The 26,112-nt window shown below is 42.2% G+C and overlaps 1 protein-coding gene across 3 annotated transcripts in view; it reads left to right on the top strand.

Annotated features, from left to right (window-relative positions):
• The window catches only part of Ros1 (ROS proto-oncogene 1, receptor tyrosine kinase), a 119,212-nt gene that overhangs the window by 13,051 nt on the left and 80,049 nt on the right, over positions 1-26,112 (top strand). For 2 of the 3 annotated variants that reach the window (XM_036169099.1, XM_036169098.1), the window contains exons 3-12: positions 3,356-3,415; positions 4,640-4,666; positions 9,182-9,242; positions 11,156-11,304; positions 12,691-12,829; positions 18,203-18,404; positions 19,037-19,113; positions 20,687-20,809; positions 22,104-22,288; positions 23,625-23,722. In XM_036169099.1, the coding sequence (XP_036024992.1) occupies positions 3,356-3,415; positions 4,640-4,666; positions 9,182-9,242; positions 11,156-11,304; positions 12,691-12,829; positions 18,203-18,404; positions 19,037-19,113; positions 20,687-20,809; positions 22,104-22,288; positions 23,625-23,722 (1,121 nt within the window). The remainder of the gene's footprint in view (positions 1-3,355; positions 3,416-4,639; positions 4,667-9,181; positions 9,243-11,155; positions 11,305-12,690; positions 12,830-18,202; positions 18,405-19,036; positions 19,114-20,686; positions 20,810-22,103; positions 22,289-23,624; positions 23,723-26,112) is intronic. The other variant, XM_036169097.1, reaches the window with a different exon arrangement.

The raw sequence follows: 26,112 nt of genomic DNA, 5'->3' as shown, positions 1-26,112 counted from the left end.
GTTTGTTTCTTTCTTCCTTCCTTCCTTCCTTCCTTCCTTCCTTCTTTCTTTCTTTCTTTCTTTCTTTCTTTCTTTCTTTCTTTCTTTCTTTCTTTCTTTCTGTTCTATTTCATGACCACAGTTTCCCCTCCCTTCTCTCCTCCCATTCCTCCCCACTACCTCCCTTCTGCCCCCCATTCCAATCCACTTCTCGGTTTCTGTTCGGAGAGGGGCAGGCCTCCCATGTGTATCAACAAAGTAGTAAGACTTGTAGTAAGACTGAACCCCTCCCCTTGTATTAAAGCAATATAGTATGAGGAATAGGTTCTCAAGAGCCAGCCAAAGCATTAGGGACAGCCTGTGCTCCCATTGTTAGGAGTCCCACAACTAGACCAAGCTACGCAACTGTCACATCAATGTAGAGGGCTTAGGTCAGTCCCATGCAGGTTCCCTGGCTGTTTGTTCATACTCTGTGAGCTCCTAGAAGCCCAGGTTAGTTGTCTCTGTGGGTTTTCTTGTGATGTCCTTGACCCCTCTGGCTCCTATAATCCTTCCCCTCTTCAGCAGGATTTCCTGAGCTCAGCCTAATGTTTGGCTGTGGGTCTCTGCTACTGTTTCCATCAGTTACCAGATGAAGGCTCTCTGATGACAGTTGGGGTAGTCACCGGTCTGATCCTAGGAGATGGTCAGTTCAGGCTGTGTATCCACTGTTGCTAGGAGTCTTAGCTGGGGTCATCTTTGTAGATTCCTGGGAGTTTTCCTTGCATCACGTTTCTACTTCACCCTGGAAAATACTCCCTACTTTCTAATCATCTTTCCCAGTATTCTCCCCCTCTATCCACCCTCTAGCCCAATTCTTCATGTTCCCATTCCCACCCACCCCCAGTCTACCTAGGAGATCTCTTTTATTTACCCTTCCTCGGGAGATTTTTTTTTTTTTTATGCCAGAGCTGAAGATCGAACCCAGGGCCTTGTGCTTGCTAGGCAAGCGCTCTACTGCTGAGCTAAGTCCCCAACCCCGAGATTTTTTTTTTTGAGACAGGGTTTCTCTGTGTAGCCCTGGCTATCCTGGAATTTACTCTATAGACCAGGCTGGCCTTGAACTCACAGAGATCTGCCTGCCTCTGCCTCCTGAGTCCTGGGATTAAAGGCATGTGCCACCACTGACTGACTAGCCCTTTTCATTCAGGCAGGAATGATAGAAAATAATAAAAGTTACTTTTTAAAAACTAAATTATTATGTTTCTATGAGAACAGAGAACTTTACATATATAACTGAAAGAACAACAGTGCTATTCATACTGTAATATCTCCAAATCTGGGCTGAGTTGTGTCAGGGAGCATTCACTGATGTTGTGTGATGTCTCCTCACACACACTGTAAAGTGTACATGTCAGGAGCTTAGAACTGAGGCTACAGTGAAATCATGAAATGCAACATAGGTAATGTTCTAGAAACATCTCAGATTTATTACACATATGTTTCTGGATTAATTTTTGAGCATTTAGAAATCTTTCACTATTACCATTTTTTCATGACCCCCACCCCAGTCAGGGGAGATTATGACCCATAGTTTAAGAAGCTGTTCAAGCTGGGAGGTGGTGGCACATCCCTTTAGTCCCAGCACTCGGGAGGGAGAGGCAGGTGGATCTCTGAGTTCGAGGCCAGTCTGGTCTACAAAGTGAGTTCCAGGACAGCCAGGGCTACACAGAGAAACCCTGCCTTGAAAAACAAAACAAAACAAAGACAATAATAACAACAACAAAACCTAAAAGAAAAAAGAAGCTATGTTCAGGCAGGAGAGATGGAGCCACAGGTAAAGCCTGATGACCTGAGTTTGATACCCAGGACCCACATGGAAGAAGCAGTCCTCTGGCCTCCACATCACAAACACACACACACACACACACACACACATACACACACACACACACACACAAATGTAATAAAAATGAAGCTGTTTTATAGAAGGACCAGAAGCTGAAAGCATAAATCAGATAGCAGTAAGCTTGTGTCAAATGTTAGAATAACTTGCCCAGGAAATGAGGTGCTGGGCGCCATGCTTGGTAACTTGGTGTTGATGCACAAGACAATGGAGAGAGGTGAGTCAGAAGGGAAAGAATGATGTGTTCAGGTGATGGTGATGTGAGCTTTTAATCCCAGAACTTGGGAGGCAGGAGGCAGGGGGATCTTTGTGAGTTTGAGACCAGCCTGGTCTACAAATTGAGTTTCTAGGATAGCCAAGGATACACAGTGAAGTTCTTCCTCCAAAAATAAAACAAAAACAAATAAACAAAAATGATGTGACCAGGTATTTTTGTTTTTAAGATAGGGTCTAACTATGTAGCCCTGGCTGGCTCGGAACTTGATATGTAGACCAGGCTGGCCTCCAAGTCATAATGATCTACTGGCCTCTGCCTCCTGAGTGCTGGGATTAAAGTCCTATGTTACCATGCCGGGCCCACATTTTAAAAAGAACTTTCCAAAGAGGTAAATGAGCATTTGGCAAGTTGTGAAGGGCATATCAGACAGCTGAGAGCATGAGCAGGGAGCCAGAGAGAACTTGGCTAATGACCAGGTGGGTCAGTAGGACTTGGGGATGCTTTGTTTATGGGATGAGGGGAAGAGTTAGAGAAAGAAAATGTTCCTGGGCTCTTGGCTTAGGCCACTCAAGTGTACAGACGGGAGAATATGCTGGTATGAGGGATTCGGTGTGTCACATGCTGAACCTGTAGTGACTCAGGTGCCCATGTCTGAGGCGGGAGTGCATGTTCATGTGGAGCTTGTTAGCAAGCTAGGCACAGTCATGGGCATTATCAGCATGTGGCCTGAGAAGGAATGGTCAAGATAGTGACAGGCACGGATGAGGCAGGAGCCACGGGCCATGGTCCAGCCGGATACCCGGACAGCTGTGGGAGGACATTTGAGGGCAGTTTTGGGGTAAATGCAGCCAGAAGTCAGCAGATTCCAGACTGGTTTACCTGCTAGTTTTGCCATTCTATCTGGTTGTAGACCCTGGTTGTGAGTCTTGCTGGTTGTATGAGGACAGCTGGAGACCCATGATACGCTTGGCGTCTTGCTGTCCTGGACTTCACTGACTGACATCTTTCCAGCAGACAGGGTATTGGGTGCTCTTGGGGAGTCATCTTTCCACTTTGCCATCCTGCCAGCATGCAGTGAGCCACACTGTGCCCTAGTCTGTCTGTAAGAGGTGCAGCTCTGATTAGAAGCCCCACTCTGATATCTCAGGGGGCTTATCTTTCTCAATAGATTCATATTTCTAACACAAGGTGCTACTTTTTGTCAGTATGCATTTTCAAGTAACAGAATCCTTCACATTTCTCCATTCACAGCTGTGTCTCATTATCTCTTGCAGTGCATGCAAGGATGTCAGTTTTGGAATTCTGTAGATCAGGAAAGCTGTGCTTTAAAGTGTGTAAGTATCAATTATTGTTACATATCTTTGAGATGGGGCCTAATGTAGCCTAGGCTGGCCTCCAACTCATATGCAGCTGAGGATGACCTTGAGTTTCTGATCTTCCTGTTCTGCCTGAAGTGCTGAGATTGCAGTCATGAACCACCTCATCAGTTTATGTGGAACTGGGGGTCGAACCTGGGCTAACAATCTATCAACTGAACCACCACCTACCTCCCTAATATCTTTTTCTGCCAACGAGCTAAATTATAACAATGACATTAATTTGAGGATGCTAAAGTTGGGCTTGGCAACCCATAATTATGATCCAGTCACTCCAGAGGCAGATGCAGGGGTGACTTAGTGTATGAACCCAGCTTGGGGTACAAACGTCATGAGTTTCTATAAAAAACAGCTAATTCTTCATATATTCACCTTCATAATTTTTCTTGCCTTGTAGACCTCAGTTGCAAAAGTTGTTTATGCTCATTCTCCCTTGTGGCTGTGTGCATTATAGAGTGGCATTCCGCAAAAGAAGGAGTGTTTGTCATCTGGACGGATTTATTCTTACATACCATTACAAGCTGAACTTAATTATTTGTCTAGTTATGGATTTATATCATTAGTGCCACTATGTAGGTTCCTACAGGGCATGAAGCGCTCCAGCTTTTCTAAACCATGTCTCCTCCACTGACCAGGGTCAGGCACAAAGCAGGTACTAATTCTTGCTGAGTGCATGAGTGGGAAGACCATTTGTTGCCAGGCCACCATACAGGAAGCGACCAACGTGGGCAGAGGAAATTGCTGGCCTTTGCTAGTTAGAGCTCCTAGTGGCTTTCATTTCAGTTTGTCTCCCTTGAGCTTTGGTGAAATTCCCTGGCCTTGTCCATTACAGGCTGCCTCCCAGTTCACTGAGGTTTTCCATAGACAACCCACTTTACTATTGTCCTCGTGATGTAAATATCATAATTTTTAAGCTATTCATACAATGGATATGTATGGATTTAACTCTTCATTTATTTAGAGGCAGAGTCTCTATATGCTCTTGAATTTGAGGCCCTCCTGCATCAGATTCTGAGTGCTGAAATTACAGGCATAAGCCGCCATGCCCACATGAGCATGTTTGTCTTATTATTGATTATCAGTAGTGGAAAAAATTCAGTTGGAGAAAATGCACAGCTGAATCACTAAAGTTATTTGCAACTCTCAAGATGTTAAGTAATTTTCCTTTTGTTTTCTGTGCAGAATGATACGTACGCCACAATTTGTGAGGTGAGTTCATAGTCACTTGCAAAAAAGATATAATCAAGCCCACGTGTGTATTCTTAGACTTCAAAAGGCTGTTAAAGGAAGATGAAGAAATTGTCAGTCATAAGTGAGGGTCTAATCTCATTTGGGGACAGATATTTGCTGTTTGATGTATCTATGTGTATATGTAAGTCTTTATTAATATGTGTGTACATACATACAAATTCACATATATACATAAACATCCCTCAGTATCCAAGGAGGATAGGTTTTAGGAACACCTACAATTCACAAACTCTTGCATATTCAAATCTTTCATTGAAAATGCAGTAGTATATGCATATGACCTAACCTATGCACAGCCTTACATCCTTCATACTTTATTTCATTAGTAGTTAATACAATGTAAGTGTTCTAGAAATTTCTCACTTCCCCTCTTCTTCTTCTCCTTCTTTTTGCGACAATATCTCGTGTAACTAGACTGGACTTGAACACTCTATAGTTAAGGATAACTTTGAACTCCTGGTCTTCCTGCCTCTACTGCCAAGTGCTGTTACAGGCCTGTGCCACAATGTTTAGTTTAAATAGCTTTAAAGGTATATTTCTTATGAAAAAAAGACAAAACAAGTGTAGATATCTATACATTTAGTTAAGATGCAATTACAAATATTCTTGCTTCTCAGTTGTCTGAATATGCAAAATCTACAGAAATGTATAACCAGAGTACAAGGTCAGTCTAGAAGATAGTAATTTCCTGTCCTGGGAGGGTGAGTCTGACAGGGAGGAAAGGAGAGAAGGGTGCATTCTGGGATATCCCTGCTGACAGCATTTTCTTTGTTCTTAAGTTCACTTATTTACTTTTCGGTTGTGTTGGGTAGGTGGAGGTGCTCACGCACATGTGTGGAAGTCAGAAACAAAAGTAATTTGGCAAAAGTAATTTCTCTCCTTCTACCAAGTGGGATCTGGGGACAGAACTCAACTTGTCAGCTTGGCCACAAGCTCCTCAAGTCAGCCATCTTGCTGGGATTGCTGTTTTCTTTCTCCAAACACAGAGTGCTCTGCCATTTACATTACATCACATGAGAGGTGTGGTGGTGAACATTCCAAACACGTAGGAGGGAGAGGCAGGGGGATCGCAAGTTTGAGGCCAGCCTGGACTACAGAGATCTAAAAATAAAACTGGACCAGAACAAAACCAACCCGCAAAGAGAACCCTTTTATCCACGAAAATCTTTTGCCAACACTCTGAATTGCATCTCTCCCTGCTTATTTGTGAAGAAATGTTATTATCTTTCAGTTTTAAAACCTGGCTATGAGATGGCAAGATGGCTCAGTAAGTAAATGAACCTGCTGCCAGACCTGATGATCCGAGTTTGATACTAGGCAGCCCTGTGGTAAAAGGACCGACGACTCCTGAAGCTGTTCTCTGATGTTCATCGTGGAGCCGTGGCATGAGCCTCCTCACCCAGTAAACAAACAAACAAAACAATAACAAGCTTGGCTATGCTCTATTTCGATGCCTTGAAACCAGAATTGGAACTATGTTATGTGGCCTGGGGCAGGATGTGCGTGATCATCCATGAACAAAGCTTAAAGATTTCCCCCTTGAACAGGAAGCAAAACTGTGCATTAGAGCATTAAATACTTGATAGTCTGCGGCTATGATGCATTGCAAGGATTTTCCCTGCTGGTGGGTAGAGGCAAGGTTTGGTTGACATGAAACAGTGAAAAATTTGCCCCAAAGGTGAACAATTGAGAATCTCCCCTGATGACATGGAAAAACTAAATCTCAGAACCCCATTATATGAGTAAAGCAAAGGTTTCTTTTAAATCACCATCCAAAAAAAGGACTGTGCCAGTCAGGAAAAACAAGGAGAGTCTTGCTTGTCAATCATCGTGCAGCCTGGTGGTCTGTGCTTACATAATGTGATTCTCTCTGTGAGAGTTTGAACTCAGTTACCCATACCTTTCAGGAATCAAGCTCCTTCACCATGGATGTTCCCACCCATGGGTACCTGGGAGCTCTGTACTCTGTAGTCTTTGGAGGAGGGGCTTAGAAATGATAGCTTGGTAAAACAGAACCTAGGAAATGATGGTGCCAAGTGAGCTGCAACATTCCTGGTCATTTAAGACACGAACTTATCTAGCATAGCATCTTAACCTTTTGATGGAGGGTAAATGCAGACTCTCCTATTTCTGGAAGCCTTTTTGTGGCTTCTTATTGCTGTTGAAGATGATGGCATTCTGTAGGAGCCTGACAGACTCACTGCTGTCTTACATGACTCCCTTTCCCCGTGTTCTCTGTGTCAGACACAGTGGCTTCAACTCTTACAACCATAGGTGGCTCTTCCTGCATCCAGGCATCTATCCTCCCTGCAAACACTCTCACAAGCCCTGCTCCTTCTAATTGCTCAAGTCCTGACTGGCGTCACCTCTGTACTGTTCCAGCTGATCACACTAAAGGAAGTCTCCTAGCCACACCTCACGACTTTGACCCTCTTGCCACAGACTGGCACCACCACACTCAGTCACACACTCCTCATTATGTGAAGTGTTTGTTTTAAACTTGTCACTAATTTATTTTACATCCCCTTCTAAGACAATTTAAATTCCACAAAGGTGAGGAACTTACCTATTGTGTTTGCTACCATGTTCCTACAGCTGAGAACAAGACTTAGGACAAAAATGAGATTTAATAAATAATTTCCTTTTTTTTTTTTTTTTCCTTCTTGAGACAGGGTTTCTCTATGTAGCTTTGGAGCCTGTCCTGGAACTCGCTCTATAGACCAGGCTGTCCTCCAACTCATAGAGATCTGCCTGCCTCTGCCTCCTGAGTGCTGGGATTAAAGGCATGCACTACCACTGCCCAGCCCAATAAATATTCTTGAATGGATGAAAGATCTTCTAGGAAAGATGTTGTGATTCATATGGAGGTTGGAGGGTGTTTCTTTCTTGTGTTAAGAAAATTAAGAAAGATACAGGCAGCCCATGAGCCAGTCTGGAAAGCCAAGAGATAATAAAGATGGTCTTAGTACTGTGGGAAAGTGGTAGTGAGGATCGATTCAAAGATGACAGATGGATAAAGGCCCTGGGCAGAGAAGTGTTGGCAGTCAGGTGTCCTGGAATAAACAATATAAATGTTTCATCTAGAAGCTTCTGGTTCAGTTTCTGCTTTGATAGACTGATAGAAAGTTTATTTTGTATTTGGGGTGGGGGCAAACCAGGAAAAACAGGGCCACAATTTTTTTTCTTCTTTTTCCAGAATGGCCTATATTTCCAAGTAATATATATTTCTAAACAAAGTCTTTGTTTCTTGGAAGAAACATCTTCATTTATGCCATGCTTTTGTTGCCTCTTCTCCTCAGGGGGTTGAGAAGCTAAATGAGCTTTACTCAAGTTTCCAAAGAGGATGTGACATGTTCCTGAACCTTTAAGTTAAACAATCCCAAGCCCAAACCATGGTACTGGAATTAATCCTTAACTAAGCATACCCAGGCTTATCAGGCTCTACTTCCTCTCAGGGCACAGCTCAAACATCTCAAAGTTAATATTTGCACGGTACAGCTCTTATTTCCCAGGCAGATGCATTGTGCCATGGTTCCTGCCATCATCCTGAGACTGACAGCAGGCTGTTCCTGGGATTGCAATCATAAACTCAAGGACATCAGGGAGAAACGAGCTCAGGCTCTCGGGAGTTTTACGATGTGTGCTCTCTCCCCAGGGTTTTCTTTTCTCTGTAGCTAAGGGTGATGCACCTGTTCAGAGCTGTGGGCAGTTTGGGTTTCCGTCCTCAAATATGTACTCTGTTTCTTGCTTTAATGAGAAAAGGTGTCTATTGTGATTAGGCTGTTGTAGATCTCAAAAGTCAGCATTGGTATGAAGATATTTATTAGAATGCTTGGCTCTTGTATAATTTGTGGTCAGTTTTTAATTCTAAGGAAAGCAGGGAAAAACACAACAAATAATCAAATGCATTTATCTTGGGCTGGAATTTTAGGTTTCCAGCTCATCAAAATTTTAACCAAGATGGTAAAAGTAAGGTGAAGTCTTTAGGTCTCCACATTTTTTCAGACTATAGTATGACAAGACCGTGGAATGAATTCAGTAAATCAAGTCACTTTAAGCAAAATGAAATGGAAGAAATTGAAATGTATAAGGACACCCTGCAGGGTTTCTTCATGGTGTGAGGAAATATTTATACTATTTCTCACTCTCCAGTTTTCTGAGACAGTTTTGTTTCTTTTGTTTGGTTTGGTTTTTCTAGACAGTTTTTCTGTGTATAACCCTGACTGGGCTGAAACTGGCTCTGTAGGCCAGGCTGGAGAGACAGGTTCTTACGTAGCTCAGGCTGCCCCCCAACTTTTAAGGATGGCCTTGAATTCCTGCTTCTACCTGGAAAGGGCTAGGATGACAGGCAGGTGCTACCGTGCCCCACTTATAAAGATAGACAAGGTATTTAGGTTCCAGATTGGAGTTCTGAAGCTTATCAGCAAAAACAGCTTCAAGGCCGCACTGACTCATGCCCCTTGTCTTCCACAGAGGGAGTCCTGTGAGGTCGGCTGCAGTACTGCAGAGGTTACCTACGAGGAGGAAGTGCTGGGTAAGAAAACACGGCTCAGTCATCAAGGAATCGCTGCCCCCCCCCCCCCCCCCCGCCGGGACTTATGAAAAGATAAGGCAGCCCCTCTCACAGCACCCACACTCCTGTATCTCATTAGCATTGAAAATATTTATGCATGACACTAGTGTGGCTCTCGCAGTGAGTTCGAGGTCAGCCTGTACTGCAGAGTGACATCCTGTCTCAAAAACCAAAAACTACTTCTGCTAACATTTGTGTCTGTCTGTCTGTCTGTCTATCTATCTATCTATCATCTATCTATCTATCTATCTATCTATCTATCTATCTATCTATCTATCATATATCTATCTACCTATCTATTTATCATCTATCTATTGCCTATCTATCTATTTATCATCATCATCATTTATCTATCATCCATCTATCAATCAATCTATCACATATCTATCTATCATCTATCACCTATCTATCTATCTATCTATCTATCATCTATCTATCTATCTATATATCTATCTATCATCTATCTATCTATCTATCATCTATCTATCTATCTATCATATATCTATCTATCACCTATCTATCTATCTATCATATATCTATCTACCTATCTATCATCTATCTATTGCCTATCTATCATCATCATCTATCTATCATCTATCTATCATCCATCTATCAATCAATCTATCACATATCTATCACCTATCATCTATCTATCTATCACCTATCTATCTATCTATCTATCTATCATCTATCTATCTATCATCTACCTATCTATCATCTATCTATCTATCTATCTATCTATCATATATCTATCTATCTATCTATCTATCTATCTATCTATCATCTATCTATCTAGCTTCAAATACTAAGGCCATGCTGATGAAGAGCCACTAGACTCTAGATAAAACACAGGAAATGTGAAGCATGATTGACATTTTGTCTTCAAGGTCAGAAGGTATATATTTTTTTTAAGACAGGCTCTTACCAGCTCAAAATCTTGAATTTGATATATAACCGGGGAAGACCTTGAACTCTTGATCCTCCTGTTTCTACTTCTATTCTCCTGGGAGTACTAGGATGAGCCATTGTGTTCAGTTTTATGTGGTTCTTGGGATCAAATCCCAGCATCTCAGCTTGCTAGGCAAACACTCTACCGATTGGCTACATGCCTGACCCAATCCCTGTTAACCCAATGACTGCGGGGGGGGGGGGGGGGGGGGGGGGGGAGCACTACATCCTGAACAGACTTGATGTCGAGAAGGGCTGCAGTTTTGGTGAGCTGAGGGTATCAGAATAATTTATTCTATGTGACGTACATTGTTCAGCGAATAGTTGTTCAGTAAAGAACTTACTGTGTACATGGCAGCTTAGAAAAGGGCGGTCAGGATTTGTGAGTGTTTAGAAGCTATGCCTCCCAGGGTTGGATTTGGAATGGGTGGGAAACGTCTGTGTGTGGCAGCTCCCTTGGCCAAACTGGAGACTAGGCTGGGTGTGTTTGAGTGGGTGGCCTTATCCTAGTGCACTGATTCTCCAGTGATGTCTGAAGGGCCAGCACTTTGACCAGCCTGGATGTTAGTGGCCGCCTCCAGCAGATTTCCCAGAATCTCCTCCCACTGGGGTTTTTTGGCAGACTGAGTTTCCAGGCGCCTCTATAAGCTGCCATTCTTCTCTCAGAGGCTGGCTCCTTACTCCCAGTGGAAATTGGGAGGAGAGTGTTGCTTGCTGTCCTAACACGCCCTTCACTTAAGTGTCTCACAAACAAGAGAAACAGAAAACAATACTCTGCATTTCAGTCTCAGAATACTGTGCTGTCCCCCTGTGATAAAAATAAATATAATTTTGCTCAGGTGTGTTATGTAGCCGGGGAGGCCTAGACAAAGCAGCCACACCCACCTGGGGAGTGAATAGTGACTGAAATGTGGTTTCCTCTCCAGAAAGAACAGAACTCCCCACAGCGCCCTTTGCATCTTCCATTGGGAGTCACAGCGTGACATTACGGTGGAAACCTGCCAACATCTCTGGAGTAAAATACATCATCCAGTGGAAATATGACCGGCTTCCAGGAAGCTGGACTTATACAGAGGTATGCTAAGCAACTTTCTTGTCTAAACAAAGATAGTTTCTCCCCAAATTATTCAAAACTCCAAGATATCCTGCTCCTCTTACCTGTGGTTTTGGTTTCCCAAGTTTCAGTCACCTGTGCTCAAATATTATTTACAATTTTCAGATGGAAAAGTCTTTAAAAAATAAAAGATTAAAGCCAGTTGTGGCAGCACAGGGCTGTGATCTCATTACTAGGTGGGCTGAGGCAGGAGGATTATGAGTTTGAGGCCAGTGTGGGCTATATAAAAAGCTCCATGCTAGCATGAACTATAAAATAAACCCTGCCTGAAAAACCAAACCAAACCAAACCAAAGGTAACCCATCAAAGCCACCGCCACCACTAAAGGAAATGGAAGTTTTAAATGACATGATTCTGAGGAACGTGATGAAGTATCAGGTCATCTTGCTCTAGCTCATTAGAAAGTCAATCATCCTTCAGTTTAGTGTATCCACACGGTATACACCAATCATCTATTAGACAGCCTCTATTAATGCTATTGAATTGACTGTCACAGGATTGGTATTGTGGTGCTTATATGCAGGGTTTGGTACTAGCTAGAGTTTCAAGCTTCCACTGGGTGTTTGGGGAATATCTCTCCTGTGGATAGAGAAAATGACTTGACATTAATGCATTCTAGCAATGCTCGAGCACAGTGGCTGGATTAAGTGAACCTTAATCTCTGCTACTCTGGAAACCCTTTATGAAGAAAAAGTATCCGTGTCACATACATAATTCTGTCAGCACAGCATCTTTGAACCATTAAGCTCTGTATCTGCACCATCCTCCAATGCGATTCTAACTAGGGTAAAGGGCAAGAAGGAGGTTTTTGAAGGAGCTTGCTCTAATTTAGAAGAGCAAGTTATAGTAGCCATTCAGGATGGTCCCTTTCAGGAAAGCATTAACAAGCTCAGAAAAAAAAAAAAAAAAAAAAGCCTAGCTGGGCGGTGGTGGCTCACGCCTTTAATCCCAGCACTCGGGAGGCAGAGGCAGGCAGATCTCTGTGAATTCGAGGCCAGCCTGGTCTCCAAAGCAAGTTCTAGGAAAGGTGCAAAGCTACACAGAGAAACCCTGTCTCGAAAAACCATATATATATGTATCTATATATATATCCTAGTGTACCAAGTGTAGTGACATGGGAAAATTCAAATAAATCCTTGAAGTAAGTGCCAAGTAATCCTTAGCTTTCCCTGAAGAAGAGAATGGTGTGACTAATGCAGCCTGGAGTCTGGAAGCTCAATTCCTGGTCTACTGCACATGCAGTGGGATCTGGGCAGCCCCATCTCCAAAGGCACACCCATATTAATCTGTGTCTCAATGGGTCATGGTAACTGGATGAATGCTGGTTTCTCTCTCTCCTGGATCTAGACTGTGTCCAAGCTCTCCTATGTGGTGGAGCCCCTGCATCCATTCACTGAGTATGTTTTTCGAGTGGTTTGGATCTTCACAGCCCAGCTGCATCTTTATTCCCCGCCAAGTTCAAGTTATAGGACGCATCCTTATGGAGGTAGGCACACATATGTCACGTGTGAAGTAAGGACGGTATTTTGAAGTTTTGGTTTCTTTTGTTTTTATTTTAAAGCAATGGAAGAAATGGATTCCTTTGGTATTCCCTTTAGTCTTTGAGCCCTTCACTGTGCCAGGTAATGTTCATAGTTCCTCAGTGGTCAAAACAGTGACCTCTGCTCTTGCCAAACCTACATTTGGTGGAGGGGAAACATGGTCGCTAGTGAACACGTAAATAAGGGGTGCTGGCTAGTTACTGTTAACTTGACATAAACTAAAGTCACTAGGAAGAGGGAACCTCAATTGAAGAATTGGTTACATTAGATTGACCCATGGAAGAATTTTCTTGATTAATGATTGATGTGGGAGGGCCCAGCCTACCGTGGGAGATGCCATCCCTGGGCAGGTTGCTCTGGGCTGTGTAAGAAAGCAGATTGAGCAAGCCAAGGGGAGCAAGTCAGTAAGCAGCATTCCTTCATGCTCCGTGCTTTAGTTCATGCCTCAGCTTTCTGCCCTGACTCTTTGCTGATGGACTGCAACTGTAAGCCAGAATAAAGCCTTTCTTCCCCCAAATGCTTTTGTTCACAGTGTTTTTTTTTTTTTTTTTTTTTTTTTTTAATCACAGCAATAGAAACCCTAACTAGGACAGAAATTGGTACTAGAGAGTGGACTATTGCTGTGACAGATCTGGCCATGCTGTTGTTTTCGGAAAGATTGTGGACAGAGTTGGAACTTTGGGCTAGAAAAGCTATTGAGTGTTCAGAGCTCAGTGGGCTGTTCCGTGGGAGCTTGGAATTCTGTGGGAGCTTGGAAGATAAGAATGTTGAGGGTGATACAGACAAAGGAGGTCTGGCTTGTGAAATTTCAGAGGGAAGCAAAGACTCTGTCAGAGCTGTTTATGTGATATTCTCAATGGAGAAATTGTGGCCCAGGTCAGCCGGAGCCCAAGAATTGGTTGTGACTAACAGGAAACTAGAGAGAAACCTTCGAATCTGGGACCATTGATTCTGGTCCCCAGGAGCTGAGATGTCAGTGGTGATTAGGAAGAGATCATCATCACTAAGGTGAAATCTTCTGGGGAGTGTTTCTCCAGGGTCAGCACAAAGAAGCTGTGGTACAGAGAGATAGCCAAGGTTGTACCTCATCCTGGCAGCCAAACTTGGAAATGTGTAAGAGTATCCCAGGTGATGACACGATGAAGGTTATGGAGGGCAACTGAGGCTTGGCGCTTTGTAAGGCCAGGAGACACCTTTAGTGAGGGTCAAACCTTAGTTGCAGTAGAAGCCCTAGGTTTGAAGGGGTCATGGAGAGAAGTTGAGGGTTGGCTTCATGTGGCATGATCAGAGTCCCTGCAGAGAGCCCAGGATATTAGTGAAAGCTCAGCCCAGTTGCAGCTGATCCCTAACATTTTGAGGATGCCAGTGCCATGGGAAGATCATTGAGGGCAGCAGCACCTGGAGAGTAGACTAGGCCTGAGACTAGAAGACCAGCTGTGTGTATCGCAGAGGGCAGAGATGGAGAAGTGATGCAGGTTCTGAGGAACCCAGCGTGTTGTGAGACCCAGACACTAAGCACACGATGTTTTAGTGTCAAAGTGTGGTTTTGCTTTGATTTGTGACTATGCCTTGATGCTTCCTTCTTGGTGTAAGAAAATATCTATCTATCTATCTATCTATCTACCTACCTACCTACCTACCTACCTATTGGTTTTCCAGGAACCCACAGTTATGAGATACTGGATATTTTAGAAAGACTTTAAACATTTAAAGATGCTCTTTTGTTTGTTTGTTGTTTTGTTGTTTTTTTTTTTTTTGAGATAAGGATCTCTCTCTATAGCACTTCCTGGACCTCTCTAAGTACATGAGGTTGGCCTTGATCTTATAGAGATCCACCTGCCTCATCCTACTATGTGCTAGAATTGAATAATTAACCCACTTAAGGGAAAGCTTGAATTTGCAGAGCAGACATGCTTCCTCTTGTTAAGTTTGTTAGCCAGGAAAACATAGGGAGACCACACTGTTTCCTTCAGGGTCAGAATTATTACCTCTGTCTGGCTGAGCACCACAGTGAAATGGCTATTACCAAGGAACGGGCCCACATCTTTTTGCAGAGGAAGGAAGGGTTTGAGATGCGGTTATTTGTTAGTGATTCCTGGGAAGTTGATATGGAAGGAGAAAACTGGGCAGTTGTACATAGGAATAAATGCAAAGAAGAAAAAGTAGCACAGGCCGAAGGAATGCCTGAGGGTAGAACCCACTTTTGGATGGCTGGGTGGTCAGGAAAGGACTCTCTGAGAAGCCTTTGAATGATGTGAGACAAAAATCTATGCAAATATTCAGGAGTGAGTTTTCCAGGTAGCAGGGAGAGTAGAGACAAAGGACCAATATCAGCAGCGAATTGGGTATGTCTGAGAAGGGGCTGACGTGGTTGGAAGGCATGGAGCTCTATGAAGAGGAGATTAGATATGGCAGGTATCCAGAGGCCGGGTCACACAGGAACGTGCAATCTAAACTTGATTAGAAACATTTTAATCAGAGGCACTGACAATACTTATGGGAGGTCTGAGCAGGGAGATATTTTTTCTAGAATGAAATTCCAAAGGCATTTCTCTGAAGGAGTTTCTTTCTTTTTGATTTGGACAAGAGGTGAGGAGAGGAATGGCCAGGGCTGGTACCTGCAGGAACAGAGTAAGAGACTAAGTCCTAAGGCAAGAAAGGGATGTGAGCATTTTGTCTGCTGGAAGCATGTGATGCAGGGAGAGAAAGAGGGAAGACAGGATGGGTCCAGAGTGCCAAGGATTTTGAATGTCAGGCTCCAGCACTCAGAATTTTTGAAAAGCAGTTAGGGTGAGGAAGCGTCTGAAGCAGAGGAGAAATTGCTTCACAATTTAAAAAAAGTGTCAGATGTGGGGCACACTCAGGGAGGGTGTCAGATGTGGGGCACACTCAGGGAGAATGTCAGATGTGGGGCACACTCAGGGAGAGTGTCAGATGTGGGGCACACTCAGGGAGAATGTCAGATGTGGGGCACACTCAGGGAGGTGTCAGATGTGGGGCACACTCAGGGAGAGTGTCAGATGTGGGGGCACACTCAGGGAGGTGTCAAATGTGGGGGCACACTCAGGGAGGTGTCAGATGTGGGGGCACAGCCAGGGAGGGTATCAGATGTTGGGCACACTCAGGGAGGGTGTCAGATGTGGGGGCACACTCAGGGAGGTGTCAGATGTGGGGGCACAGCCAGGGAGAGTATCAGATGTTGGGCACACTCAGGGAGGATGTCAGATGTTGGGGCACACTCAGGTAGGTGTCAGATGTGGGGGCACACTCAGGGAGAGTTGTCTGGAGCCATCATTCCCAGACTTAATTGAGGCAACTTGGGGAGACTTGCTCCAGGTCAGATGGATTGCATGTTGTGGTCATGTAGATTTACAGCCGTGTTCTCAGGTTGAACTTGATTTTGGGTCTAAGTGGAGCCTGCAAACTGATGAAATTTGTCGGGGGCATTTCCCCTCCTTGATGAGTGTCCTTTCTTTGATAATTAGGTCTCAGAGATTGTATGCCCACCTCTGCTGATCATTCTCTGACCATTTCCTCCTAGAACCCAAGGTCAGACACTGGCTTGGGGCACCCTTGACATGGTCCAGACTGACGTAAAACACACAGATCTCCTTTGCCCCAGCAGTGCTTCATTCACTTCCAACACGCCTGCATATTTTCTGGTACCAGAGAAATACAGTGGGCAAGACCCATGGCTAGTCAGATCAAATTAATAAAAAGAGAAATGATTTGTGTCATCTTTTGGACCTTCTGATGATGGGGAAGCTCAGTTCTTCTCCAGTCTTCCAGACCCAGTTCTGGTGTCCTTTCCATGGACAGCATCTAGTTTTTCAGATTTTTCCTCACTTCTCTGGCCACAGTGATCTTCACATACTTATGTTCATGCCCATTGCCTTACAGTTATATTCTCTTTGGCCATAAGAATGATATGATTTCAGTTGGTATTAGTGCCTTTTTCCTGGGGCTGTTCCAAAGTTAGACCTAGCCCCAACCATGAGGAGTGTTTATAAGGCAAATTATTACTTTCTAAAGAGGAAGTATGTGTGTGTGTGTGTGTGTGTGTGTGTGTGTGTGTGTGTGTGTGACATTTGGATAATCATATCTTGCTGTGCAAGTGACTTTTAAGTCTTGCTTGAAGTGGAGCAGATCATATCCAGATGTTGACCCTAATGAGTTGCTGTTGACATCCTGATTCTAATTCAGTGGGAGATTCTTTCTTTTTTCTCCACTTCGCACAGGTGACTGAGTAAGTACATAGAGGCAAGGAGACACACAAAGATGTTTGTTCTCATTAATGATTAGTCCGAGAGTTTGGGAGGGAGTGTATCTGAGGAAGGCCAGTAGACCCATGTAAAAGCCTTCAAAAGACAGCCCGGTCTGAGGGCTGAACTGCCTCACATCTGCTACCTCTTGTCCACCAGGGTGAGCAGCCTGGTCTGAGGGCTGAACTGCCTCACATCTGCTACCTCTTGTCCACCAGGGTGAGAGGAACATTTGTCAAAAGTGTTCAGAAGGAGAGAGGTCTACTCAAGAGCAGAGATGTCAAAGCACACCGCTCTGTGGGAAGAGTAGATGCAAGAGTATTTCATGGGGCTAAGGTATGATAAGTAGGTGGAGACATGTCTGGAAGCTGGGCGGGCAAATCACTTGTTGGTGTTTCTGCTAGTACCATGTAGAGGCTGTGAGTAAATAATCATTTAATCCATGCTCCCCTCATCCACAGCAAGGGTGGGGTGCTACTGAGGTTGTCAGCCTGGGCTTTCAGAGACTTTGGAGGGCTGTAAAGGAGGAATCATCTGGATTGTCAGGGCAGATAGTAGTGTAGGGGAAGTAGATCATTCTAATTCCTATTTACCAAAAGCCATGTCTTCATCTGAAACCGGTTAGGCCATCGCCCAGGGAGTAAAGAGCTCCAGGACCTGCCTTGGTCACCTTGTGTTAGTCACGGATTCTCTTGCTCATTCTCTCATCTTCTCATGTGCTTCCTCCCCACCGATCACTTAGGTCTCCAGGAGTTTTTGACAGCCCTTTGTCTAGAACATAGGTCCTGGTCACGCCTCCAGTATTCCGTTATTTCCTAAGTTCAAAAGGAGGAAGACGCAAGAGTCTTGGCAGGGTACTTTGCTGGTACGATTTGGAGATGAGGAATTGCAGGTCAAAATTTCTAACTACCGTCCCTCTGTCTCAATTTCAGTGTTAATGAAAAGATTTTTATTTATGTCAGCCGTTGAAAACATGTTTCCCTATTATCCTATTCTAAGAGCACAGAAATGTACACTTTTTACCCCCACCTCACCATGACATCTTTCTCTCTCTAGTTCCAGAAACTGCGCCTTTCATCTTGAAAATTGAAAGCTCAAGCCCAGACACTGTGGAAGTCAGTTGGGCTCCACCCCACTTCCCAGGTGGACCTATTTTGGGTTATAATTTAAGGCTGATCAGTAAAAGTCAAAAGTTAGATTCAGGGACACAGAGAACCAGTTTCCAGTTTTATTCCACTCTTCCAAACACCACGTACAGGTAAGAGCTAAATGGGACAGATAAAAATGACACCAGCATCAATGCAGGCATGGTGATTATTTCAGAAATCTGCCTAAAAATTAGTTAAGTCTATTTAGAGACGTGCCACTCACTCCATTCCATTGTGTTGAAGTTGTACTTTTTCTCGAATTTGTATGTGTATTATATATCACACCATCCTAAGCAGAAGTATTTTCAATGTATTAAAGGATCCTTATAACTATGAGGCAATAATAACATAAATAGCATGGCTATAATTTGTTTATTTAATCAAACATGCAAAAAATTAAGGAGGTAAAATTCTGTTAGTGCTATTTTTTAATTAACCACCAAGGATTATTTTATTATGGTTAGCTTCGCTGGCATTTACTAAGAGTTCTTTACATAAGGGGGGAAATGGTCATGCTGATAACAGAGTTCAGCTTTTGACCTCAGTGACCCTGAACTGTGCTGTGGGGAATGCAAACAAGGAGGTGATTGATGGTCATCTCAGTGTTGAGCAGAGACACTGAGTAACTGGATCTAAGGGCCACCACACCATCCTTTAAATAGACTCTCTGTTGCGCCTATATTTATCTCCTGTTCACAACATGCCATGGGAAACACATCTCTCCAAATTGTTTTTGGAATAGGTTTTCTATTGCAGCAGTAAACGAAGTTGGTGAGGGGCCAGAAGCAGAATCTTTAATTTCCACTCCATCTCCATCAGGTATGGTCTAGCCTTCTCCTCTTGTTACACAGTCTTAAAGGTTGACTGCAGGAAAGGTCAGAGTTCAGTGATTGTCTGGTAGACCTCAAGATCCCTCCTCTTTATGCATTTTTTTGGTACCTACTAATTTTAATTTTTAAGTTCCTCTACATATTTGACAAATATAAGGTTAGATAGACAGTTGATACTAGAATTTTGAGACTTAAAAAATAGAAAAACTTAAGCATTTTAAGAAAGCTGGCTTCAGACAAATTCTTGGTTTGAGTTCCAATCACTTAGGTATGGTAATTTGCATTTACAAATTTAGGAGTTACATATAAACTTTCCTATCCCAACATAGTTTCCCAGTCTGCCTTCATGTTTCTATATGAACACTAAGAATTTAAATATCAACTTTTTGAAAATTCAGTCTGTGTATTTATCTTATTTTTTGTAAGAACTCTTTTTTGGTTGTTTTTAAAATTATTACCTTAAGGCTCTGAAGTCTACTGGTATTTGTAGGAGCAAATGCTTTCTAAGAAGCACTAGATTTTTTTTTTTTTTTTTTTTTTTTGTGTGTGTGTGTGTGTGTGTGTGTGTGTGCATGTGTGTGTGAAATGAGTTAGAGTCTTGACTAACTCAGGGACTCAAAATTCCTTTGGTCTGTCCTCCACTTTAAGGAGAACTCCATCTCCCGATTTGACCACTATTTGCTCCAATCTTCATACAACTGTGCCTGTAGTATTGGAGGTCATCCATCTATCATCAGCCTATATTTTTTTTTGGCTCTTCCTAGACTCTAGGAAAAGAGAGGTATTATTATTATTATTATTATTATTATTATTATTATTATTATTATTTTGGTTTTTTCGAGACAGGGTTTCTCTGTGTAGCTTTGCGCCTTTCCTGGAACTCACTTGGTAGCCCAGGCTGGCCTTGAACTCACAGAGATCCGCCTGGCTCTGCCTCCCGAGTCCTGAGATTAAAGGCGTGCGCCACCACCGCCCAGCGAGAGGTATTATTATCAGGCATGTAACATACCCAAGGGGAAAGTTAAATATAGAGCAGGGTTAAGGTTGCTGTGTGATTATTGCATACCATTTATTAATTGTCCTGAAAGTGTCCATCACTCACAGACCTTGCATCTGTTTTCAGCTGAACAGGATACCAATCAGAGTTCTGTAGCCTTCAAATTTTATTTAAGAACTGTTCTCGTGCTTGAAAGGGAGAGAAGTTGGAGGCAACACCATCAACTTACCTTGTGTTATGTAACAACCCGCTTTGGTTGAGGCTGGATTACATCTATGAAGGAAAATATCCCGACTGGGGATAATGGTTTTGCTTCAATTGGAAAAGGTGTTACGACGCTGTAATACATCACATGATATGTTCATATAGTCCTACTTGATTGTCATCCTATTTCCTACCCCCAATCATAGACTTATGGAGATTATGCCACAGATTCAATACCTCTAAGTAACTCCAGAAAATTTAGTTAGTCTTTTTTTTTTTAAAGTGCCATCTCCCTTGTGTTGAAGTACTAAAACTTTTTGTGTTGCTATATCTCAGCCTGCCTATAATTTATGTTTTTCAGTTCAAGAAGAAGAACAATGGCTCTTTTTATCCAGAAAAACTTCTCTAAGAAAGAGGTCCTTAAAATATTTAGTAGATGAAGCACATTGCCTTTGGTCAGATACTATTCATCAGAATATTACAGGTCAGTCTAACAGAAGCATGTATCCTCACCATAAAAGGAAATATTTGGAATTTCTGCATGGAAACCTATAGAATAGAGGAATATTAAAAATTGCTCTTGGATGCCAGTGCTAGCTATGGGGATCCCATAGGTCCCCCAAACATTACAGGATATTGCTAATGCTCTTGGTTACCCTCCAGAGCTTGATGGAAGATGCTGTTTCTGAAGACACCCATCCTTCTAGTCATAGAACATGGAGAAATCAGACTGGACAATGACCTGGCAGCTTTATCTTTTCTTGATAGCTTTTATAGTGCTTAAATGTGCTATGCACACTACAGAGGGAATGCAGTGAAAGTATGTTCTTGATAAGACTAAGCAGTTGCACATATGAACTCATAGTGGCTGTGACCAAATGCACAAGACCTGTGCAAGATCAAGCCAGACAAATCCAGCATGAATTAGGGAGGGCACATGAACTCCTGTATCTGACTGAGGCTGGCAACTGATGGTGGCTGGGACATGGAGAGTCAGTTTACTTCAGTGACCCCGACAGGCTGCCCATATTCCTCAAGGGCACCATACCCATGCATGTACTCATACCACTATGTGGAATCAGAGGGCTTGAAAAAAGAGAATACAGTCAGGCATGGTGGCACATGCCTTTAATCCCAGCACTCGGGAGGCAGAGGCAGGTGGATCTCTGTGAGGCCAAGGCCAGCCTGGGCTACAAAGTGAGTTCCAGGACTGTTACACAGAGAAACCATGTCTCAAAAAATGAATTAAAAAAAAGAAAGAAAGAAAGAAAGAAAAAGAGATTACATGAAATTAGGAGGGAATAGTGGTTGGAGTTGAGAAGGAATTGGAAGGGAGGACATGGGGAATGGATTTGATCAAAAAATTTATGAAACTTTCAAATGATAAAAAGATATTCAAAAGTGCTTTTGTGTTTGGGGGTGTAGCTCGGTGATAGGGCACATGCTTAAACATACTCGAGGCTTTGGAATCTCTCAGCACTAAACAAACAACCCCACAACAAACCCACTTTACCCCAAATGTTTCCAATGTTTCTAGAATTTACTATCTTGAATATTTGTAGAATATATTATTCTAAAATTCTTCTAGTATTTTATGTACATTATGAAAATACCTAGCATATTTGCACATATAAGTTATATGTACTAGAAGGATTCAGAAGAATACTTTCAAAGTATGAGAACTTTTATTTGACTTTAACAAACATTAACGACAAATTCACTTCCATCTGAGTTTTTCTATCGCTGTGGACATTCAACTATTCTCTTGGCTCTTCCAGGGATAGCAGTCAACGTCCAGCAGCAAGTGGTTTATTTCTCAGAAGGAACTTTCATATGGATGAAGGAGGCAACCAACATGTCTGATACGTCTGATCTGAGAATTTTTTATAGAGGCTCAGGTGTAATCTCCTCCATCTCCATAGACTGGCTTTACCAGAGGATGTATTTCATCATGGATGAACTGGTTAGTCTGAGTGCATATAACTACTTATCAATACTAACATGCATGTTTGGTGGCAAACACAATTTTGTCTCACTGACTACTTACTTCAGATACTAGATCAGCAATAAATCATGGACCTAGTTTATAAGAAGGTCCAGCTGTGACCTAGTGCGAGCTAGTTCTGATCTACCATGAAGTCAACGTTATTTTTATATTTTCATGTTTGTAAGTTTTTGTTAATGATAATTTATCTGCTTTAAGAAAGTGGGCATCACTGTGTAAGACTGTCTATCATGAGAAAAGTCTGCTGCAAGCATCTTTAACTATATAGTAACTTGGGTTTATTTTACTTAGATCTCTGAAAATATGTTAGTACTGGAATCTTTGAGAAGATACAGTCTTTCTGTGTTTCAAGTTTTCATTTCATAAGTGCATGTTCATTACAATGGACAAAGGCTACTACCTGTTGTAGAATATTATTTTCAGGTGTATTACTTTTGCTTATGTTGTATTTGTTTAACTCTGTGAAGCTGTAATACTTTGCCTATCTAAGACACCTGATGGTCTAATAAAGAACTGAATGGCCAATAGCAAGGCAGGAGAAAGGATAGGTGGGTCTGGCAGGCAGAGAGAATACATAGAAGGAGAAATCTGGGAGGAAAGAAGAAAGAGACCGAGAAGGAGGACTCCAGGCACCAGCCACCCAGCTACACATCCAGCAACAGAGTAAGAAATAACAAAAAATGTACAGAAATGCAGAAAGGGAAAATCCCAGAGGCAAAAGGTAGATGGGATAATTCAAGTTAAGGAAAACTGGAAAGAAATATCCAAGCTAAGGCTGGGCATTTATAATTAAGAATAAGCCTCCATGTGTGATTTATTTGGGAGCTTTGTGGAAGGCCCCCCCAAAAGAGCAAAAACAAACAACAATAACCACTCTACCTGAAGCCCAGAAGCTTGAATATAACACAAGTTTTGAAAATAATTGTATACCTCCATAAACAAACAAACAAATAAAAAACAGACAAATACAAACAAGAACATGCTTACATCATAATGGTACTAATAGAATATAAACTTATTAGGACATAAAATATAAAGTTCCTTTTCTTTTCATACTGAGTATTTCTGTATAGCTCAGGCTGGCCTGTTATTCATTATCTTCCTACCTCAGACTCCTCAGATCTGGGATTATAGCTGTGCACCAGTTAAATTACCCTTTAAATGCTTTTCTTGTGTGTTTTGTAAAGTCCATAGTGATTGTCACAATTCTAAGTACCGAACTGCAGAGCAAATATTGGTGCCAAGATGAATGCAGACAGACATTAATCCTATTGGTATATTTTTTATTTTCTAGGTATATGTTTGTGACTTAGAAAACTGTTCAAATTTTGAGGAAATTACTCCACTATCTGTTATTGCACCTCAAAAAGTTGTGGTTGATTCCTATAATGGGTAAGTGTTAGCCTTGTAAATATGGGTTCTCTTCCATTGGCAAAAATCTCTGAGAAGCTTGCTTATCATTGCAACACTGTAACACTATGTAAGTTCATCTGAGCGTGTCATTTCAGGTCAATTTAATTAAAATTGCTTTCAAACTTGATTGTTTCCTCTTCTACAGCAAGCTATAGTTACATGGAAATGACCTTTTGTTAGAGACCTTGGGAACATGGTTCTAGCCCAAGACTTAACACTATTTTGTCATGGGAATCAATCTTATTGTTCTCTTCAACAGTCACTGTGAGATGCTGTTTCATCATGTGCCTCTGTGGCTGAGCCATTCAGCTCCATTTCCTCTTCTGGCCTGGCTGTTATACCTGTCAAGAGTGTAACTGAACATGCTTATTCGTGAAGTATATAGCTTATATAGCATATGCATTCATCACGCACACACACACACACACACACACACACACATGCGAAATTTCTAAATTTTTAAAGAATACAAATAGAAAATTTTGGCTTCAAATAACAATGAGTAATCTAAGAATTTCATCATGAGAAAATATATGCTCTATTTTCTTATTAGCTAAATAAGCACTTATTTAGCAAGTAGACTGCCACCATCCACCCTTATGGGATAAGATTTGGTGATTAGGAACAAGTACCCATCTCAATTGTAAGACTCCTTCTCCCTGATGGGAAAGATGAAAAACGAACAAAAAGGACCACATCTGGGCTCAGCTGGGCTGTACAGTGCCAGTGGGATCCCTGGCAAGCAAGTCTGTCTCATTGCTTTAGACAACAAGATGTAGAATGAAGTGAACTCTGAGAATGTGTAGGTCAAATGTTCATGAGTGTGTTTTGGCAAAAACATAGAAAGTTATTTGGGGGCTTATTTGGGCTTAAATATGACCAAATAACAATAAATTCTTCACGAATAAGCATGTCCAGTATGGGTAAGATTAAACATTTTTCTTTGTTGTAGGGATAAGTATGATTTCATTTTTGAAAGAAAAAATAGAGCATATATTTTCTCATGCTAACATTCTTAGAAAAAGATTACTCACTGATATTTGAAGCCAAAATTTTATATTTGTATTCTTTAAAATTTTAGAAATTTCGTGTGTGGTGTGTGGTGTGTGGTGTGTGTGTGTGTGTGTGTGTGTGTGTGTGTGTGTGTGTGTGTGTGTGTGATGAATGCATGTCACAACAAGCATGTAGAAGTTAGAGGCACATGTGTGGTCAGAGGATAACCTCCAGAGTTAGTCCTTACCCTCTACAGTATGTTTGAGACATGTATCCTTTTTACCATTCACCAGCTTAGCAGGCCTCTGAGCTTCCAGGGAGTCTCAAGGCTCTCTCTCTCTCTCTCTCTCTCTCTCATCTTGCCTGAGGAGCACTGGCGTGCTCTTGCACCCGGCTTTACGTGGGTTCTGGTCATTCAAACAAAGGTCCTTGTGCAGAAAGCATGTTTACTCACTGAACAATCTCTAGCCCCAGAAATTTATAATTCAATAGAATTTTTTTGAGCTCAGGCTGGTCTCAAACTCACTAAGTAGATGAAGATGACCTTGAACTTATTCTTCTGCCTCCATTTTCCAAGTTTTGAGATTATATAAGTGTTCCATGATGCCTAGTTTTATAAAGTCCTGGGAAACCTAGGCCTTTCTGCATGCCAGGCAAGCAATTTACAAACTGAGCCACATCTCTAACCCAAACTATAGATCTATAAAACTAAATGAAACAAAACTAACAACTGAAAACCCAAACCTTGCAATATAGGGTAAGTCCTGTGGACTTCCTGGATCTTTTTAAATAAAAATTTTTGAGACAGGTTCTCAATGTGGTCTTGACTGGGGTTGGTACTCACTGTATAGACTAGGCTGGCCTTGAACTCATGGAAGTCTGCCCCCATCTTCCTCTAGAGTGGTGGATTTTAATGCATGCCCCTGTATAACCAACATCCTAATTTTTAAGACAGATCACTTTATTGTAATAAATTTACATATGAAAACATCACACAGGCTAGACAGTGGTGGCGCACGCCTTTAATCCCAGCACTTGGGAGGCAGAGGCAGAGGCAGGTGGATCTCTGTGAGTTTGAGGCCAGCCTGGTCTACAAAGCAAGTTCCAGGACAGCTAAGACTGTTACACAGAGAAACCCTGTCTAAAAAAAAAAAAAAAACAACAACAACAAAAAACCCCAAATCAGACAGCTAGATCAAGGTAATCAAGGTAACCACTGAAACGCTTGCCCAGTTCCACCCAGGCTCTATTCTGTTCTGAACTTTTATACAGTTGGGATGACCACTGTGAAGTAGTGGAGCTGTACTCAGGCTTTTGTACTTTCTCTGTCAATTACATTTTTATTTGCTTGTCCACCAAAAAGAAAACTACGACAG

The sequence above is a fragment of the Onychomys torridus genome, chromosome 19 (assembly GCF_903995425.1).
Source record: "Onychomys torridus chromosome 19, mOncTor1.1, whole genome shotgun sequence".
Classification (NCBI taxonomy): domain Eukaryota; kingdom Metazoa; phylum Chordata; class Mammalia; order Rodentia; family Cricetidae; genus Onychomys; species Onychomys torridus.
Note: the sequence above shows the minus strand (reverse complement) of the source record. Positions and strands in the feature narration are given on the sequence as shown.